Source organism: Aplidium turbinatum, chromosome 9 (genome assembly GCF_918807975.1).
Source record: "Aplidium turbinatum chromosome 9, kaAplTurb1.1, whole genome shotgun sequence".
NCBI lineage: Eukaryota > Metazoa > Chordata > Ascidiacea > Aplousobranchia > Polyclinidae > Aplidium > Aplidium turbinatum.
The window spans coordinates 13,774,520-13,795,448 of NC_137480.1; the positions used below are offsets into that span (position 1 = coordinate 13,774,520).

General features: G+C 36.9%; 2 protein-coding genes across 2 annotated transcripts; both read right to left on the reverse strand.

Moving 5' to 3' along the window:
- Nucleotides 1–8,497: 8,497 nt before the first annotated feature.
- On the reverse strand, nucleotides 8,498–18,954 carry LOC145777776 (ubiquitin-conjugating enzyme E2-17 kDa-like). Its single transcript, XM_082589223.1, has 7 exons — nucleotides 18,642–18,954; nucleotides 17,854–17,953; nucleotides 12,577–12,640; nucleotides 12,220–12,251; nucleotides 11,167–11,244; nucleotides 10,569–10,674; nucleotides 8,498–10,143 (listed from the first exon to the last, which is right to left on the reverse strand). The coding sequence occupies exons 2-7, from the start codon at nucleotides 17,875–17,877 to the stop codon at nucleotides 10,001–10,003; spliced, it is 447 nt and encodes a 148-aa protein (XP_082445349.1). The 5' UTR covers nucleotides 17,878–17,953; nucleotides 18,642–18,954; the 3' UTR covers nucleotides 8,498–10,000.
- Nucleotides 18,955–19,103: 149 nt separating this feature from the next.
- LOC145776716 (kelch-like protein 12) lies at nucleotides 19,104–20,929 on the reverse strand. Its single transcript, XM_082587942.1, has one exon. The coding sequence runs from the start codon at nucleotides 20,915–20,917 to the stop codon at nucleotides 19,292–19,294; it is 1,626 nt and encodes a 541-aa protein (XP_082444068.1). The 5' UTR covers nucleotides 20,918–20,929; the 3' UTR covers nucleotides 19,104–19,291.

The window sequence follows — 20,929 nt, forward strand, 5'->3', positions numbered from 1 at the left end:
TGCCTACCTAAACAAGTAGCCTATAGCCCTATAGTATAGAACATGTTTTGAACAATGGTGAATATGGTTTTCATCTGGTAAGGTTACGATATATGAGAAATATTGATTATTATGCATTTTGAAGAATAAATTTAAAAAAGGCCAAATCTAGAAAAAGGCCAAATGTATAATTTCTAAGGCCAACTGACTTTAAAAAAGGCCAAATTCGAGAAATTTGGCCTTAAAAAGGCCAATCTGGCCACCCTGACAAGCAGTTTGCAAAAGCAAAGTGCAATTGCAGCACAGTCTCTATATTACTAGTCTGGAAGGCTAACGAAAAAGGCAGTTGTCGTCGCTCGTGAAACAGCGCTCCTAGTGGTGGTAGAGTATATTATGAAAGCAAAGCACCAAAGGTATGCAAATACAGGCATATTGTCTACTATCAATGGTGAAATTGTGAAAGAGATTGTGGTTGCAGACTTGTTTTTAACTAATGTAGAATGTTTAGGATGTTAGTTCCAGTGTTTATCTAGAAAAATTCGTTTGGTTAACTTTTCTGAGGCTTAGGTTAGCATGACTACAAGTAGTTAAAAGATGATGTGAGTTCAAATTATTAAGCAATTGAATTTTGGCTTCTTCAGCATAAGACCAAAACATAGGTTGTTGAAAGGCTGGTTAGTTGATAAACTTTTCTGCCAGGAATATTAGGCACTGGTTAGTTTAAAGGAAGGCACTTGTTGCCAATGGAAATTGACCTAAGACTGAAGATTAAACAGTAGGCTACTTTTGTCTATTCAAACTCTATAAATATATATGTACACTGCACAGGTTATTTATACTGAAGAATTTTTAAAAGATATGAATTACATTATGTAAATCTAGATAAGGGTAGCCTATAGCCTACTAGACATGTGCAAATTATGATGCACTGGTCAAATCTAAACTTGTCACAATCAACAATTTTGCTGTTCATTAAGAATATGTGAATTACAGTCAAAAAATTTCCCATTCTTGTGGCTAGTTTTCTAGGTTAGGCCCAATAAGTTTATTCTAACTTGCCATTGAATATTTATTGTTTGTCAGTTTACACTACAGACTGCAGATATACTGGCAAAAAACTTGTTTGTTTACTAGCCTACTGATAAAAATATAAAGTTGCATATGTTATCTCCTTTCTTGTTCCTCTTAAGATATTTTGCACCAAAATGAAGAAGTGCATTTGACATGACACATTTGTAGCCTACGGTATATATTATGGGGTTCTTATTCACTACCGTAACTATGGTTGATTTTGAGCCAATTCCACTAAAAATATGCTGGTGGTAATTCTCGTAAGCACTTACATACAGTAAGCAAAATAACTATGTTTGAATTAAACATCGGTGGGCTAAAATATTGGTTACCGGTACGGTACTTTTGAATGCAAACAGCTAGCTTCATACAAAATGAAATACAGTACTTCTATATTTCAGGTATGTCACATTTAGCATGTTACTCGTGGGCCACTCATGATATACAAAACAATTTATATGCATAATACAAATAGAGAATGTTCATAAATACAGTATATGTTTATTACAAACAGCAATAAGTGTACAGAAAGGTTTTTTATTAAATAGTTTTAAAAAGTCATTAAAATGTTGTCACAGTGTTTGGAGGCTCTTCAAGACATGAGTGAAGAAGAACTTATCGTACAATATTTTTTGATAAGGTATGTTAAACTACACTTATATTTTTGCAGCTTACTGGTTAACAATTCTCTGCAACAGCATTATCTGTTAACCGGGTTATTGTGATTATTCTTGTATTTTTTGTTTTTGTCTTTTTGCATGTATGGTAATTAATATGGACTGATTGGTCTGATGCAAATAAATAGTAATAATAATATTATCAATATCAAATTTGGAAATATAGCCAATGAAATACGTAATTGCAGGTTGAAAAAGTTAGCTTTCAAAAGCATAATATGCAATATACACCATTATGATGACAGTGCTACCTACTTTAGAAGTGCATTAATTCAATAATTCCGTAGCTATATTTACATTTTGAGGTACCGGTAATGAACGTTCTTCTTTGGGTGCCAATTTTGCCTACTATATATAGCAATTGAACGTGACTTATTTTACACAAAACATATGCATTACATTACTGGTATGCTAAAGAACTATGGCATCAAATGGTCACCCAAGTTCGGAGAGATTAATGGCACTTCATGAAGATGATGCATTACTGAATTTATTTGTATTTTACAGTTGAATGAAGATTTGGAAGGTGGAAATTCGCATATGACGGGATATTCCCTTCGAAAAGTGGGGTATTACACCGACATATTGCGCGCAATGAAATTAACAACCTTAATCTGCCTAATGCATATCATGACTATTGTGAAGAAAGCTTATTGCCGGACTTGGACTGTGCAAGGTATACAGCAATCCATACAGAAACCCTCTACGAAGGCGCTTTTAAAGAACTTTTCTAGAACCTTACTATGTTGACGTGTATTGTTTTCGCTGTGATGGTCAGAAATAAAAAAAAACTAAACTTAAGTGCTGTATACGTATGAGGAGTCATATTTTTTGCCACTACAAAAGCTGTGGCGACATTTACACTATATAGTGTAATAATTACCTGAATAGTGTTGCCAGATAAGGAATTCTGGTCTAATTTGAGAAAAGTTTAAAGCTGTTGAAAACAAAAGCCTGAATTTTGTAATTTTTTTTAGTCTTGGGCAAAGATGAAAACGCTAATCTTATTCCTAACTCTAACCCTTACCTTGACCCTTCTTAACTTTAATCCTAACTCTGGCAACACCTGCTTGTAACCACGGCGTTAAGTGTGGAAAAGTAGCCACTTCCAATTGAGTATATGGTGAGGAAAAATATGCAAACACTAATAAAACGTAACTTTAGTATTATAAACATTTCACTATAACATTTAAAATCATAAGACTACATCGAATCGCCAATAATATAAGACTGTATATATTCATTTTTTTGGAAAATTAAACAAAGATAATGAATACCGCTGCAACGCCAACATTGTTAGGCCTATGTGTTTCCGGTGGCTCCAGGTCCCCTGCTGCCATGGGCAAGCATATTAACCCTTGAAAGGGGGGTATCACGGCTGCCACGTCGCTCATTGTTGCCTGGTTTCGGAGGATGTTTGAAGTTCCTTGATTGGGGTAGGATCTCTACACAAACATATAGAAAATCATGTAGTGCAGTCAACCATCTGTAGGAGCTGACAAACCTCCACGATCAGCTAACTCAAACAACTGGGCATATTCCTCTGGTACACAGTCTTGGATTTTATGTACATTTATAATCTTGCACAAGCAATTCTTTGCAAGCCGAGCACTTTCTTCGGTGAGATACACTACGTCCAATGTGTCCACTAACAAAGCACGTAACATTAGCATCAACAGTTCAACATCAGATAAATCATCTATGCTAACTACAACAAAGTATTCATCAAGCCAATTGAAAGAGAAATTCACATTCAAATGACCGTCGCGACCCCCAGGTTGAGAAACGCTGCTATACCGGTATATGCTATATAATATATATAATACAAGTTAAATCTCAGAACTTTTAACCTTTGTCGCTTTAAATTACTGAACCTGCATACTTACCAGTACCGTACTTAAAATTGTCTTGCTAATGCTCTTTGTTTACAAATTATTTTTGGGAGTGACTATTTTGAGTGCCACAGATTGAAACATATCAACTTTTTGTTGTAGGCCTATCACTAAATAAAACAACTTTATGCACTTATGTAAGTGTCAACTGAATTAATTGATCAATCAATGTTTTTGGAAATGATGCTGGCTAAGTAGCATCTGCCAATTACGGTACTAACTTTAAGCCTACTTCAGCTTAAAGCTTCCACAAATATTTAGTAATTATAAACCCTTCAATTATTAAGCTGCTGTATATACTTGGTACATTGAAACTTATGAACTTTAAAGACCACTACTTCAAACTATAAAGTAATCAATTCCTTAGCAATTTGAAAACTCACATCATATTTCAACTACTTGTAGTCATGCTAGATATTAACTGTAACTAACATCCTAAACATTCTACATTAGTTAAAAACAGTCTGCAACCACAATATCATGCAGTTTCACCGTTGATAGTTGGCAATATGCCTGTATTTGCATAGCCTACCTTCCAAGCAGATTATGTAATTTGACCACAGTCTCCATATTAAAATCTTAAGACTAACTTAGAAGGATAATCTGGTAATAAAAAAAAATAGCCTAGGCCTATTTAGCGGTAATCTGCAAATAAGAACTTAGCCTACTAAAAGTTAAAACAACCTGCAGTTGACATTACTCGGCTAAGCCTACCTACTGCCTAGACTTTTGGCTACGACTTGCAAAAGTACTCTACCAACACTTGAGGCGCTGTCTCAAATGCAAAGACACAGCCTTGCCTAGCAACGCCATTGAGTTTCCAGACTAGTATTATAGAGACTGTGATTGCAGAGCAGACTAGTGATGCAAGCCGCGCCGCGTACGCGGCCGCTTTTGACTTTTTCGCCGCGTGCCGCGCCGCGCCGCGTGGAAGGTTGAAATGACAAAGCCGCGCCGCTTGCCGCGTAAACTTTCAAGAAATTAATTTTTCGTAAACGTAAACTTTCAAGAAATTAAACTTTCGTAAACGTAAACTTTCAACTTTTCAAGAATCAGCTATGAAACTTCAAATTTAAATTGGAAACACGGATCAGTTATTTTTCCCTTCGGAAACCCTAAGATGGAAAGCTATGCAAATGCAAATTGCAAATGGCTTGCAGTTGACAGGGTTTTAGGGCTTGCTTGTCAGGGAAGCTGTACGAATGTTTTTGGTTAGTAGCCTAGCTGATAAGCTCAGTTACCAGGCTATAGGCCTAGCGCAACTACCGCATTATTTACTATATCAGTTAGCCCAGTGAGTTCAGGCTATAAGTTTTACTCTTGTGTGTGTAGTTCATATAGCCACTGGCATTATAATTGCATTATTGCTTACAAAAAGTGTTCAAAAGTCCTGATACTGGATCCAGGAACATTCTATTTGTCTTAGTTTGTATTATGTCTTAGAACTTAGATGCATTGCTGATAAGAGAATATGATCTGGTTAGCCTGGCCAATTAGTGCACAACTGTATTGGTACTAGGTTACCAGTTATATGCCATGGATGCTTTTTCCTACAATTGACTTTCTAAACAATAACTCGTTAAAATATTTTTTTTTAATTTTGTAATTTGCGGTGTGCGGTGCGGTGCAGTGTCAAAGTTCCAGATAAATTGCGGTGTGCGGTGCGGTGCGCGGATAGATGAGTCAGTTGCGGTGCGGTGTGCGGATAAAAATTTTGGGTTCGCTGCATCTCTAGAGCAGACTGCACAACAGAGTTGCCATTTGCCATCGAACGATTCAGTTCAGTTTGTTTTTATTTCTGACCATCACAACGAAAAAACAATATATGACAAACAAAGCAGAAGTCTAGAAAAAAGTAAAAGCAACAAAACGCGAACTTTATAACGTGCATGATACCAAAGCAGGACAATCAGTTTAAAATATGGCACGGTCGCAACACCTTAATAATTTTTTTATAAATTTTGAAAAAAGAGAAACAAAAGGCTAGTGATTTTTTTTAACGAAAAAAAGGCTTGCTACTTTTAAAGTAGCGCGCTACCGCTACTTGGGCCAAAGTAGCGCGCGCTACCGCTACCCGCTACCAATTTACAAAAGTAGCGCGCTACCCGCTACCGATACTCGGGCCAAAGTAGCGCGCGCTACCGCTACTTCTTCCGCTACTTTTGTCTAAAATGACACTAGGAAACACTCAAGTCCCTAGTGACACGAAAATGACCTTGAAAACGAATGTTATCATTCGTTTACGCTGTCATTTTAACGTCGTTATAGAAAACACATTCTAAGGGAAATTTATTGTTACGCATCTTTCAAAAACACGAGCATTTCAAAATGAAAGCGATTAAGTCCTGCCCGTTTTCGCTTAAGCACATCTTTTCCAACAGAGAAAAGTCTCTCCACCGCAGCACTGGAAGGAATGGGGGTGTTGTATTTAATGAACAGATGTTTTAACTCGGTATTCGAAAAGCTCAAGGACTTGCTCTTGTCCGAAAAAAAGGCGTCCACAATTGTTGCTTCCTTCTGCACCGACGTTTCACGGGATAACGCAAACACTCCAAAAAATACATCCTCGGAGTCATGACTGGTGTTGGTGTCACTCTTATCGGTATCAACCTGGCTTGATGTCTCCCGCAATAGTACGAATCTGTCTTGACTTTTTCTCGCAGTGCGTCAGCATCATCCGTGGAAACGTAGTGCAGAAATTGTAGCCACAACGTCTTGAAGGAGGGATGAAGACATGATGCCATAACGCATTTTATGTTGTTGAAGCACTTGTTGAATCGTTTCTTCACCCCTTCAAGGACTTTCACTTTCAACTCCTCACAGGTCACAAGATCACTGATCTCGGTCAACTTCTTCCGGCAAATTGTGATGGTTGGAAGCAAGACTCCGTAATATGCCTTGGACTCGCCCTGGAGAATGTCTAAAGCCTGGCAGATAGGCTTAATCACACGGAGATATTCGCCGAAGAAGTTGACGTCAGCTAGAAAAGACCGAAAGTTTACAACCAAGCCGATTATATAGCTGCTTGACCACGCCAGTATTGCAAAAAAAACAAGCATTTTTTTCAATTTAAATTAAAAAGTAGGTTAGCGGGTAGCGGGAGTGCGACTGAAAACAGTAGCGCCTCTCCCGCTACTTTGGAATAAAAATAGCGCCGCTACTCCAACTAAAAAGTAGCGCCGCTACAAAAGTAGCGCGCTACTGCCCACCTCTGATTATCTGTCTACCTAATGGTAATTGGTAACCAACAATTATCTCTCCACCAAAGCTATATTATTTCAAAAAAGGTAGCCTACCGAGTACTTTAAAATAAATATGCTACCTCAAAAAACAGTCACTAGCCTACCGTGTCCGTACCTTACTTCACTTTAACAGCTACAAACCCAAGCTTTCACTAAACGTAAAAGTTGATGATGTTTTGTTTTATTATCTTTATCCTGCATTGCGGGAAAGCGGACTTGAGCGCTATGCATCGGTGTACGCCTTGCGACGTAGGCTACACCTGACCCACGCTGCAGCCGACGGCAATGTCTGTTTCCGGTTGTCTACTCTACTTATGACTTAAATTTTGGTACTACCCATTACTCGAAATCGATCACTGGGTAGAGGCAATTATCGTAAAGTTTCTTGCCCAGAGAAACAACAGCAAGTGCGGGTGGCTGGAGTCGAACATGCAGGCTCTCGACTGCGAGCCCAACGCGCTAACCACTCGGCCACTGCTGCCGACGATGATAAACCACTCTCACAGAAACCCAACCCAAACTACCGTGGTTTATATTGGACCGGACACTGTCTTGCAATAAACACCTTGCAAATGTAGCTGAAAAGACCGAACATGAACCAATCTCATCCGAAAACTAGCAGGAACCAAATTGGGTAGCAATCAACAAGTGATACGCAATTTCACTCAACAAGTAGCTTTATGCTACTCTGTAGCAGAGTATTGCGCACCTGTCTGGGCAAAATGCAAGGCAAGTTGACGTAGCCTATAGGCCTACAGTTGCGAACCACAATGCGTGTGATCGCTGGAACACTAAAATGTATTCCCACACAATGATTCCCAACGATGTGCAATATTTCTCCACCATACATCCGAAGACTGGCAGCAATTTTGAACTTACACCAACAAATTCTCAACTCAGTAGAAAATCTTCTAATATAGTTCAACAAATAAACCAAGCATCAAAAATCTCGCAAAACGAATGAAGACGCCCCTTCTACAAACCGACCCATCCCCAATTAATATTACAACGGAGTGGCAGAACTTGAGGAAGAACAAAATCCCTCCTGATACAGACTTAATCACGAACCCAACAAAACGCTCTCCCAGGCTTTGATACGGCTACCAGAAAATTATGGTCCAATGCTAACCGCACAAGAATAAAACAAATGACAGCCTTTATTGACGGGGATGACAACTCAACCAAACTGCAACACCCCAAATCATCTTATTTTGGAGTAACCAAGCTTCAAGGAGGATACGTCGCAGCCTACCAATGCAACAACGTCCTCATGGATTGGCTAATTGAAAACTGCTTGGATTTACAGCGTCATACGAAACAACAACCAGATATATTTGACAAACAAAATGAGGTTTAGTACCGTAACTTGAAATAAGTTAGGTTACCGGTATACTGACTATTTTGGTACGGTAGGCTATAAGTCGCGCATTATTTTTTTGCGCCTGTGGTAGCCTAAATTTTGAAACAGAGCATTGCATCGTTCTCATCAGCAAGAAGCTCAAAATTAATAGGCCTACTCATAGAAAGCCGCTGTCTAGCTCCAGTCCGTGTTGTTGGTCTTTGCTTCTGGTCAAACTAAGTGGACTAACCCTCCGCTGAATTAATCCAATAAGTTTTTGGAAAGTTGAAGTTTTAGCCAATGTCTAATATATTTTTCGCAACTCCGCAAAGAACAAGCCATATGGAACAAATTATTCATGACACAAATACCGTATCTGACATGTTTTATTCTATGTAGGCCTATAGGCTATGTCCGCTGTAAGGTGGTCGTAAGGGAACGTTCAAATATTACGTAACGCCTTCGATGGGGAGGGGGGTTTATGCAAAGCGTTACGTTAGCGTCACATCGGGGGGGGAGGGGGTTCAAGAAAAACGTTACGTAACGCTTTCGAGTACGGAATGGTAGTTTTTTGTGCTGAATTCGTAGTGAAAAAGCGTTACATGGAGGAGGGGGGGATTGAAAAAAGCGTTACGTTGGCGTTACATGGGGGAGGGGGTCAAAAATTCGGAAAAAAAAGCGTTACGTAATATTTGAACGTTCCCTAAACCGAACGCAAATCAATACTGATACATTTGGTGTTTTTATTATTCGTGTGCATCGAACCAGGTGTCCGTGCGCAACATAATTAACCAGCGAAAGAATTCTGTGAGCAAACAGATCGTGACGATCTAAAACTCCGTAACTGATATGATTAGAGTTATAACCAGCCATATACTAAATACTGTGCAATGAACAATAATAAAGCTGAGCAAGAAATATTTAATACGTGACCAAACCGGGCTGCACAAGCTATTTGGAAGAGCGGATCAAAGGTAAAGTCAACCTTTTACCTTTAGCTGTATTTATCAGATTTATAATGGTTTTGCAAAACTTTCTAAATAACACTAGTCAACAAAATTTTGACTAAATTTTTTATCAGAGATGAAATTTTTCAATAATTTTCTAATTTAACTTTTCCAAATGAATTTTAGGCGCTGATTCCAAATCCGCGCTCGTTTTTTCTTTAGCACATCAGGTTTTGAAAACATTTGAATCAGGTTTTGAATTATTTCAAAACAATTAAAAAAACGTTTCTAAAATGAAACTAGTAGTCACAATGCATTGTGAAATCAGCTTTGTGCAATCATGAGGTCAAAATTGTATTTTTTAACGTATATATATATATATGTCAAATTGCGTCGCTGTAGGTCGAATTTGAACAACAAAAATTCAATTATCTCAAAAGCCCGGTGTGCTGGGGGGAAAAATAAGGACATTTTCGGAATCAGCGTCCAAACCTCTTCAAAAATCACCTAATCGGGTCTCCGATTAAAACTTGCTGTTGACCAGTGTTACTATTAATGAATTTGGATTATTATTTTTTCACAAATACAATAGCTATGTTGCGACAAACTAACGTCGAAAATTGGTCACGAAACATGGAAAGTTACAAAAAGAATTAGTAGCCAACTTATTTTGGAATATGAAAAAAGTTGATAGGCTACGAATTCAAAGTTTTCACGCTACTGTTATAGCACACCAAAATGAACAAAGTGAAAGTACGATACACTGCTTTGTGTGATTTCAATAGTGTTCAATGAATTTAAAAGCGGTAAAATCTGGAACGAAAACGGAAGGGGAGGACGGATCCCATCGCCATCAGCTGGTGGCGTACCTTTTTGTCCACTCTTTTGCACTTTTGTTGTACTTGGACTTGTCCGTTTTAAAAATTCGTGCTATATCCGGCACCAGAGGATCATCTGGGTTAGGATCCGTCAGCAGCGAACATACAGAAAGAAGAACTAGAAAGAAGATTCACATTGATGCAATGTCATACTTATAATTAAACCCGGTTTGGAAATCGCTAAATAATTTTGGTGGTCATTGAAATCATTCAAAAATCTTTGGTTCCCGATTATTCAGAGGTAATGTCAATAAGCTTGTGTTACCAACGCTAATGCAACTTTCACAAATCAATCACAAAATAAATCAGAATTTTTACTGGTTCTGTTTTGTTTCTTCACTATCACAAGTGTGCTGATGTCAAGTTATGGTACACGCCAAATTGATGGTTTCCGAATTCAAATCTAAGTATTTCAGAGAAACTATTGCTTCTTTTTAAAATCACGTCAAAGATTTGAGTTTAGCAATTCAGTGTAGTACTCTTTGCTATTTTTTAAAATAATACTCATTGGTTGGTGGGAACATGGCATGAATCACAACATACCTTTAGAAACAGTTAAAGCAGGAGACCATTGTGAACGCAATATGTCCAAACAGATACCGCCGTTGCTATTAATATTGGGGTGATAGATTCTAGTGGTGAAAGCGACCTTGACAGAAAAAAAGTAAACCATTCATTATTTTAAGATTGGGCGGGTTCAACATCCACCAACTTTAGGATCCGTTCGAAAACAAGCAAAATAGCTTACAAACTGTCTTTTAGAAAAATATAGAAATTCTCGGTTTGCATATTCATCTCAAAGCAGCGTACTCGACTTACTCTACTGTATCAAACACCGTATATGGGTACATTTCTGCTGACGCGTAAAACTAAAAAAAAAAAAACAAGACCGAGTGGGCTGCTTTGAAGATACAAAACAGGAATTCATCAATTGCATTCAGACTTGGCCTTGGCGTTCAAGTATATAATCAAGAAAATGCAAAATCGAAACTCCGATTTCTCGGTCCATTGTCCTGCCAAACTGCACATGCGCAGTGTTGACCCGATGATCTTAGATGACGCCCTTACCACCTGGCAACCGACATCACAAACATTTTGTTGTTTACTATAAAAATTGCAATCATATCACAGCTCTACTTACCCTTGGAGGTTTAAAAGGATAATCGGTCGGAAAATGAATAGTTAAAAAGAAGACTCCACCTTGGTAGGGACTATCTGTCTAAAAAAAGAAACATAATCTTATAAACTAAAATCAGTCGACCCACCACTTGATGTCCGATTGCTAAAATTGTTTTGCAAGAATCTGGCCATGGTTAGCTGGAAATGTACCTCCTGGCATCCAGAGACGCGAGTTAGCACGATGCCATTTTGAAGTGATGACATGATTAAAAAAATTGAAAAAAAAAGTTTCCCAACCTTGTAATAGCGAATCACTATTTGAAGACTTTTGACATATTTTGAACAAAAATTGACAAAACAAAAACGATTTAAATTTTCTACCAAACATTTCAAAGATTACAATATATGCATTTGTAAAGCATATTATGTTGTTTTGACGACAAATGAGTAGATACAGCAGCTGAATGTTCTTGTCCATTCAAAAGACTGTAGCCTACTTCTAGTAAGTCAACATATTATGTACAGGTGCGCCAGAACGGTTTTTGACTGGGGGGGGGGGGGGGGGGCAGGATTATGAAAAAAGGGCACTTTTGTTGCTGAAAAGCTAATTTTTTTTTTAAGTTTTAAGATAAGATATATAGCAATAATGCTCATCCATCAGCTCATTATCGAGTAATGATACAAGTGTCCGGTATACAAAGAACAATGGCACGGGAGGGCATCATGCTATGTTATGATGATGTAGGCTAATTACCTACTGTGATACAGAATTTTGTGTCGTAAATATTATTTTGAGGCAGAAATGAAAGATTATAATTAGGCTAAAAGCAAATAGCTGAAATTGTTACATCGTATTGTAAAATGTGCAGTGGCTTACATGATCTTAAAAGGGCACCATTGCCCCCCTGCCCCCCTACCCACAGAAAAATCTTAAAAGGGCTTCCACCCCCCCTGCCCCCTCGCTTCCGGCGTCCCTGATTATGTATGCCAGCCAAATCTTTTGTGTGTAACAAAAAACACTATGTTTTGCAGTAAACCAAAATACTTTATTAATATTGCGTAATTGCAAACTTACTGGGCCAAGAATTGATGCTTGCCAGTGAAACACTAAAAATAAAACATCAAACGTTATATAACATCTATATAGCTGTGAAACAAAGATAGACCTAAAGTGTACAATTCTGTGGATACTGGATAGGTTTGACATTGACAATAGAATTCAGGTGTCTACAAAATGATGCAGCAAAAATAAACGAGTGTAACTAGTTTCTAAACTAAAAATGTCACAAATAAGGTGACAGCACATTACACTAGAACTCTAAAAATCTTTGCTTTAAATGTCTTAACATTCTAGGCACCAAACTGTTTCTGTTGATCTGTGTTATCGAACTAGCTGCAACTTCAAATGACAAAATGATTAAAATACACATACTGTCATCACCGACTGGACCAGCACTGCATTGAGCAGGTGGATCTCTGTTAATGTCCTGCAATTCCTGCATAAAAATTTCACAAACTTCAATAAATTGAGTGATACACGATCTAATCTGCGGTGATAAAACACACATATAAAACATGGCATTGTTGTAACAACAGATATTAAAAGACTCATAAATCACAATAGCCCAAAAGTTACTACACCAATTTAGCAACTATAGGTAAATGCGCTCCACTAGTCACGTTTTATATAAAAAGTCTTGCATTTTTGACACAAAATGCACACATTGCAGCACTATAAAATGTGGAGTCATATTGCAGCCTGTGATTATGTTGTATGTAATACATGTAAGTAACTATAATACCATTTTGTCTGCATCATTTTTAATTTAAAACACAATATAAGCAGTACATAATGTGTACTTTTTATTAGAGTTTTTGCTGTATCTAAGATTACGCTTGGTAGTTGAAGATTTAACCCTGCAGTGGTACCATGGGGTCAATATGGCCCCAGGCGCATATAATATGCCATGTCTTTCAAACTAGAGATGTACCGATACCAATATTTTGGCCGATACCGATATCACTTTTTTAGGCCGATACCGATATTTTGGCCGATACTTTAGTGTTACAAAAAGAAGCAATTTTGGTATTTGCAAGTAATTATATCAAATGCTAAGTTTTACCTTATTTACATAAAACTATTAAAAAAAGCTTTGAATTGGCATGGCAAAGTTTTTTTTAATAGGTTTATGCAAATAAGGTAAAACTTAAAGCACAAGATCAAAAGTAAAACCCACAAGATCTTGTGCTAAAACACAAGCCGTGGCACCACCGCGACTGACACAGTGACAAATTAGTCTAAAACCAAAAAAATCCCCTAAATTCAAAATTAGTTGTGTTCAAGTTTGGCGCTTACAATAAATAAATTCCAAAATACACCACAAAACCAACCAAATTTGGAAATTTATAAAGCAGCAAGGGGAAATTCAAATGGGCAACATTAGGTGCCAAAGGAGGCATCATTACGTCATTATGAGTGACAATGAACGGATTTGGAAGTCCTTGGCACTTGAAGATTCAAGAATCCAATCCCAACTCAATGTTGTGTCGTAATATAGTAGGTTTTAGTAATGAAAGGCCACCGTGATTGAGAACTGGGGTATAAGGGAAGAAACATGATATCATAATTGGGGTTTCTTAAAAATTAATACAGGGTTTGCGCAACTCTCCAAATAGGCAATCATAATTGATAATAAGATGTAAAATGTAAACCAAGTCATTTGTGTAGTCGTACAAAAACTATTCGACAAGTAATATGCAACCTAAGGGCAGTAGGCACTTTAACATACCGTACTGATATCCCATTGAACCACGAACCATCAACCAATCAGACGCTACGCTGTTCATGACGTCATCAAGGTTGCGTTTCTCAGAACAAAGGAAAAATGCAGCTTCCCACCACTGCTATTACTCTTGTTTGTTGTGTAATTACCAAAAAAAGTTTAAAGTAATAATCAACTCTCTGGCTGAATGCTGAAATGGCCACAATTGGACGGACAACCTAACATCTGATGGTTCGGGTTCGTTCAATTGGATACTAGTATGTCCAAGGTTCTTTCCCTAAGGGCGCTTGTCGTTTGGTTGAGAAGCTTTTGCCAGGCCAAGACTACTAAAGTAGCAAAAATGTATAATTTTGCATCGTTTTTACGTTGCTAAACGTTTAAAAAAACCATGTAACTTGGTTATTTTTAGTAAGCTGGTTCTATCAGTTTGTGATTTAATTTCCACCTTTCGTTGTAATAAACTCATCAAGCTTAAACAATGTCAGAGTAGGCTAAGTAGGCTGCGCAACAAACTCCCACAGCCACAGTTATCACCACTTGCTGCTGACAAGTCAAAGAACATCTATGTCTTTTGATGTTGCCTATTTGCGTTGCATTTTTGTGTTTTTTTTTATAGTGATACTTGCTCTTCGCTATTTCTGTTACGTTTAGATGATGTCACGTTATTATGCCGATTTGAGATATAATAATTTAATTCATGACGTTGTATGGATGAAAAACTTTTACAAGTTTTATACTCTGCTGAGAGTAAAAAAGAAACACAAATAATAAATATTGGAGAAATTGAGTCTCCTTACACAACTTAAGAATCGAACAACGCAAAACCGCTGAAACAAAACGTTTTGTTTAACACTAGAACGGCCGAGGTGTCGAAATCGACACTTTTAGAAATTCAGTTCACTATTTTGGGCCTTAATTGTTATCGCAACGTTTTCAAACTTTCAGTAGCTTCCCAATTATACTTAAATTTTATAGTTCAGTACTATTTTTCTAAAAAATCTTTTTATGTTATCTACAATGTGTGGATATACCTCCAACGGCCGAGGTGTCGAAATCGACACCTCATACAAATTTAAAAAGATTAGTAAAGTATAAAAGATTTTCTGTGTGAAAAAAACTAATTCAATAGTTTTCCCAATTACTTATAGCGTTTCTCATGGTAATTGTCTAACACGCGGCTTGATGTGTGCTATCGCTCGGCTTGATTTTAGGTCATCCTACTGAGTTTAGAAATACCTTCCACAAATCTATCAGCGATTTGGAACAGATAAGTTTCATATTCGAGAGCCACTGGAAGGACTTGTTGCTAATTGCATCAACAATTACACTCCGGATTGGAGCCTACCAATCGATGAACAGCTATTTCCAATGGAAAACAGATGTCCTTTTATCGTGTTCATGTCAAACAAACCAGACAAGTTTGGCATGAAATTCTGGGTATTAGCCGAGGTTCGTTCAAAATACGTATGCGATACTGTACCGTACTTATCGTACCTCGGAACTATTGAAAGAAAGCAACGAAATGGAAGGCTTCACCCCGAGGATGTAGTGATCAAGATCACCACCAATTTACACAGACAAAGCGGATACAACGTCACAACAGTTAACTTCTTTACTAGGGTGATCTTGCTGGTTTACTACAGGAAAGAAATATAACCATTGTTGGAACTATTCGAGCTAACAGTAAAGGACTGACAAAGGAGATGACCAAGGGTGGAGGAGAAAGATTTTCCAGTAAATTCTTCTACAATTCAACGAACAGCTGCATGCTTGTAAACTATCAGTGTAAAAAAATGCATATGTCCTTTCCACTATGCATGACAGCCCCAGTATCGATGCAACGGAGAAAAAGAAACCCTCTGTAATCCATTTTTATAGCGAGAACAAGGTAGCAGTTGATGTGTTTGACCAAATGGCAAGAAAATGCACCAACATGCAGCAAGCAAATGATGGTCTCTTGCAGTTTGGACAAATAAGCTAGATATTGCAGCTTTGAGCTCTTGGATTATGTTTAGAAAACGTTCCGGCAGTAACATCAGCCGACGTGATTTTATCCTCCAGATTGAAAGCTTGAGAACTGCTCATGTGCTGAAACGAAAGCCGACACTGCAGAGAGAAGAAGAGCAGGGAAGACCATCTAGAAAACGCTGAAAATGTGATGGATATTATTGCAAAAACAATACAGTTACCATTTGTGGCCACTGTCGAAAAGTGGCAAGTGTGATAATGGTGACTGGAAAGTTACAGAGTGCTAAGGCTGCACTGCGCAAAGTGTTTGTTGGTTTGTTTGATTTTTTTCTCCTGAATAAGAAAACTTTGTGCTATTTTTATGATAATTATGTCTTCGCTCTGTTGAATTTTTAGATCATCGTACAGAGTCAAGATACAGATACAGTCAAGCTTCGAACTGATCAAAACCTGGTAGCCTACGTCATGATTTTTGTCTAAAACCAACAAATGAACAGCGCAAATAGGTGACAAAAGTAATCAGTGCTTCAGATAGTTTTATCACTGTAAAATAAAACGAACTCTTACTGTTAATTTTGCGGAAAAATAAAGTGTTTGTGAAAAGTGTCAATTTTGACACCAGCGGCCGTTGGAGGTATATATACTTTTTTTCGGCCGTTCTAGTGTTAAGTGAAAGAATCACTCTAAGCAACCAATGTTAAAACTTGCGTGCAAGAAGTCATGGGAGTGTGACGTAGCAAAAATTTGAACAGGTTGTTATTTTTCTACATCAATGTGACATTAGTTACTACTTTAAAAAAATTATATCTTTGCTTCTGTAGAAAATCTGCAGCAAACGCCTTTTTTTACGTGTTTAGTATCGACCACAGTATCGGCCAAATTTTGCCGATACCGATACTCAAAAAATGACCGATATCACCGATACCGATATATCGACACATCTCTATTTCAAACTATGTGATGTTGTGTATTACTCTTGTGCTGTATTTCTTATAGCTTTTTAGTGACTTTTACATGCTGAATTTTAAGTGAAAATTTTACATTTTGTTTTTGTTGGAGTCGTATTGACCCCATGGTACTGATTGGTAACCAAATTATTATTTCTATTTTGCAAAATATGTTATTTATTTTGGTTGTACTTTGTTAAAGTAGCAATTATTGGCTAGAAGAGTGTCGCTTCAGCAAGCATTGGAATTGGAGACCTTGAAAAAAAAACTGACCTAGAGTGAAAGTGAATTGGAGCTTGATCAGACTCAAACAGTGAAATAGATGTAAGTCACACAGCATCTGAAGACGATTTTGCAGAAGAGGTCCTAGGTAAAGATAGACATCTATAGAAAACACACCAAAGATTTCTCGAAAAACATCAAAAAAAACATTGTAACAGGCATTCCTGCACCAACCAAAAGATGTAATAAGTAAGACTGCACATTAAACAGAAAAAATAGTGTGTGATAAGTGCCAAGAATAATTTACATTGAAAAGCTGCCGCACTGCAGTAAATTGACCAGCATTCAATTTTTTTGATGACAAAAAATAACCTTTTTTGTGTCAAATTGCGTTTCAGTAACCTCTTAGTTGTCTAAGGTTTTTACTCAACTATAATACTAAAAAAAGTATCCGTTTTCTTTATTTGCTAACATGTAAGTGCAAATACCATGAGTAAACTTAGGATTAGCATGGAAATAGCCTAATTGTAATGTATACAGTTTATACTTCATAACACAGCTCACTTAAGCTACTTCACTGAAAAAAGAAAATTGCAAATTATGATAAATTTATAGTGGGGTTGTGGCTACAACATATTTCTTTTTGATATTGATGTCAGCTGGGAAAGTAGGCTACATTGATATACAAAAGATTGAAAAGCAGTGCTCTAAAAGCGGCAATATAAGTGCACTACCATGATTATTAGGTTGAAAACAACTTTTAGTTTAGACATCACACTCATAACTTACTCGAGTTATCCTCTTCAAAGCCATATGTGTATGATGCAAAGGACTAAATTTTTCTTTTCACCAGAAGAAATAAGTCCAACAAATTAGCCTACCAGTTCTCCTGCAATATAAATTATACCAGCACATGGTAGTACAACGTTCATAATCATGGTTATCTTTTGTATCAAGCTAGACAATTGGGGATGAGAAAGCCTCTCAAAGGTCTACTTGGCACTACTTGATCAATTGTCATTTTTAACATGCACAAAAGCAAGCGCTTAACCAACCAAGTTATTCGGGGCAGACTATAGTCTTTGCATTAATGTTAACAGTGCAATTTTGAATGACTTAATAACATAGGAAAGTAAACCTGATTTTAGCTTTAAAAGTTCAGTTGTATCCTAATGCCATCAAAGCATATAAAGTTTCAACAAAGCATAATTATTGTTGATGATAAAAAATGTAACCTCTATAATTACAGAGTTGAGTGATTTACAACAAATCTATAGCAAAGCACGTCAATGGAAAATATACAAAATATCTCGAAGCTATGGTGGAGAGGTTAGTTTGTTAAAGAAAAGTCACACAACAATAGATTTAACATCATCCATTGAAAACACTTGAAGCCTGTTCTGTTATGCATTAAAAACATATTGTGATTATATCACCAATGGTCAGTTGCGCTTTGTCATTGTGGGCTACTAGTCATTAAAACATTGATAATGATTAGTGAAAGCATGAAAGAAATCAGCACAACAAAATATTTGAATTGAAATATTGCCATCTAACAAGAAACATAAACCATTAACCTCGCAACATTGTTGAAACTCTTTGCACAGATTGAACAGCTTTCGGCATTGACCAAATGGTGAAAGGGCTTGCACAATACTTTAAAAGACGCCGATTCAACACCACTTTCAGAGCATGCGACTGTGTCTCCGCAAGACACCTAACTGCAGGTCCAAAATAATGCTAGCAGCTGACTCGACGACTACATGTCCCTTCATTTCCTCCCAGCTGTTTTTTGTGTTACATCTCTGATTTGCAGCATCCCATAAGTTGTCGCAATGTTAGTAAGTTGTCACAAATTTATTTGTATATAATGTTTAATCATTCAGTCGCATCCTAAATGAAGAATCCTTCACTTTTTATTCTGAACACCGAGAACAGAAACAGAAGTTAGGAGACATCAGCGTCAACTGCACTACATATATATGTACCAGTTGTAGCATATTCAAGTCTTTGCAATTTGCATTGTGACAATGACATGGACACATGTTTTATCACAAAATGACTAATTACACAGTAACACAACCCAACCAACTAATTGTCAACAATAATTTTTAAGTTTTTAAACTGATGAATATCTACAATAATTTGTTCATAAATTTATTATCTTTAATGTTCCTCTTTTTAGAACAAAATTACCATTTAAAGTTGAAGTGTGAAAAATAACAAACTAAGTACTAACAATAACTTCAACATTTATAAATTCAGGAATATTTGCTTCAATTTCCCATATATTTCTTTCTGGATCATAAACTTCCACTGCATCTGATTGTCCTCCAGCGACGTATACTTTTCCTTTTAAAACACAAGCTCCATGCAACCATCTTGAATAATTCATCTTCCCAACATTGCTCCAAGTTTGGTTTCGTGGATCAAACCGTTCAACTGATTTGAGGGCTCCATTTTGGTTGTTGTACCCTCCTATTGCATATAATTGATCATTCAAAACAACACTTGCAAGACCACCCCTTGAAATGTTCATTGAATGAACAATATTCCAACCACCTTGGCGAGGATCATGATGTTCAACTGAGTTTAGGTAATGACCATTGTCATAGCCACCGATTGCATATATTCCTCCGCTGGTAGAAACCAAGGCAAAGTTACAACGTCCTTTATGCATGTCAGGAATCCTGTTCCATCTGTTCTTGTCAATGTTGTAACGTTGACCAGATAGGAGACTAACTTGGACATCCAATCCACCACAATTGTAAATGCAACCATCAAAAACAGCAGAAGCACTATTACCTTTCCTCACATTTGTAGAAGCTAATTGCTTCAAACCTGATGACTGGTTGTCCAAGTCAAATCTTTCCATGGTATCTGTGTTTTCTCCATTCAGGATGTAAACTTTATTTTTGTAAACAACAGCTGATCCCCTACAGTGATCAAATAACGTGTTTGGAAGATTATGTTTATCTTTCTTCACGACATCATATTTCCACATTTGCTTTCCAGCCAATGCAATGAAGCATTTTTTTTTCTTCTGTTGCTGCACAATACCTTGTTGAATATTTTGTTGAACTCGAATTAGGGAAACAGTTAACCGAACAATGATTTTGGTGCATTCGAGACAATTCATAATCAATTCTTCTTGGCTGACAACATCTTGTAAGAAATCTCCAGATAATTTTTCAAGTTTCAATAAACTGAAAAGCTCAGTCAAGTGTTGCTTACGTGCATCGACATCATGTTTGATCCATTCAATCATTCCATAGAAAACATTTTCCTCAGATGTTATCTGTTGACCTTCCATTTCAAGTATTTCTTTAAAGTCTTTGAATTTCAGTTCCATGAATTCCTTTTCCTTGATTAAACTTTTAAAGTTGTTTACAATCACAAAATCTGCTTTTTTTATAAGTTTGTCAAGATTATACAACTTTGAGTATGATCGAATATGTAGACAGTTTGCAACATCAGTTTCGTCAAGTAAAAAATCCACACAGAATTCTTTTAAGTAGGGAATCTCCATGTAATTAGCTGCTTCGATTAAGTTGTACACATTCTCATTTGTGATAGTGATGTCACATGTATAAATAAAGTTTAAAACAGCTTCAAGTGTCTCTTCATTTACTTCTTGGACATTTCCTTTGTTTTCATACTTTTCCCTCATTTCTATGGTAAACATTTTAGAGAAAAATGTTGAGAACACTCCAAGGATACATTTGTGTCCAGCAAACTGATCAGATCCAGCAGTTAAAGTGACATCACAAAAGTCTTTCATTTTGTTTCTGTCATTATTCAACATTGACAAAATTTCTAAAGCGTGATTACTTTTATAGTTTTTACACTTCATTGTAGTACTTTC

Bases quoted from the DNA above. Each gene is read 5' to 3' on its own strand.
- LOC145777776 (XM_082589223.1), bottom strand. From the start codon at position 17,877: ATGGCTTTGAAGAGGATAACTCGA. The intron at 12,252-12,576 runs GTATGTGTATTT...TTTTATTTTTAG, and splicing joins TGGTCCAGTCGGTGATGACA to TGTTTCACTGGCAAGCATCA. The intron at 10,675-11,166 runs GTAAGTAGAGCT...TTTTCTGTCAAG, and splicing joins ATCCTTTTAAACCTCCAAGG to GTCGCTTTCACCACTAGAAT.
- LOC145776716 (XM_082587942.1), bottom strand. From the start codon at position 20,917: ATGAAGTGTAAAAACTATAAAAGTAATCACGCTTTAGAAATTTTGTCA.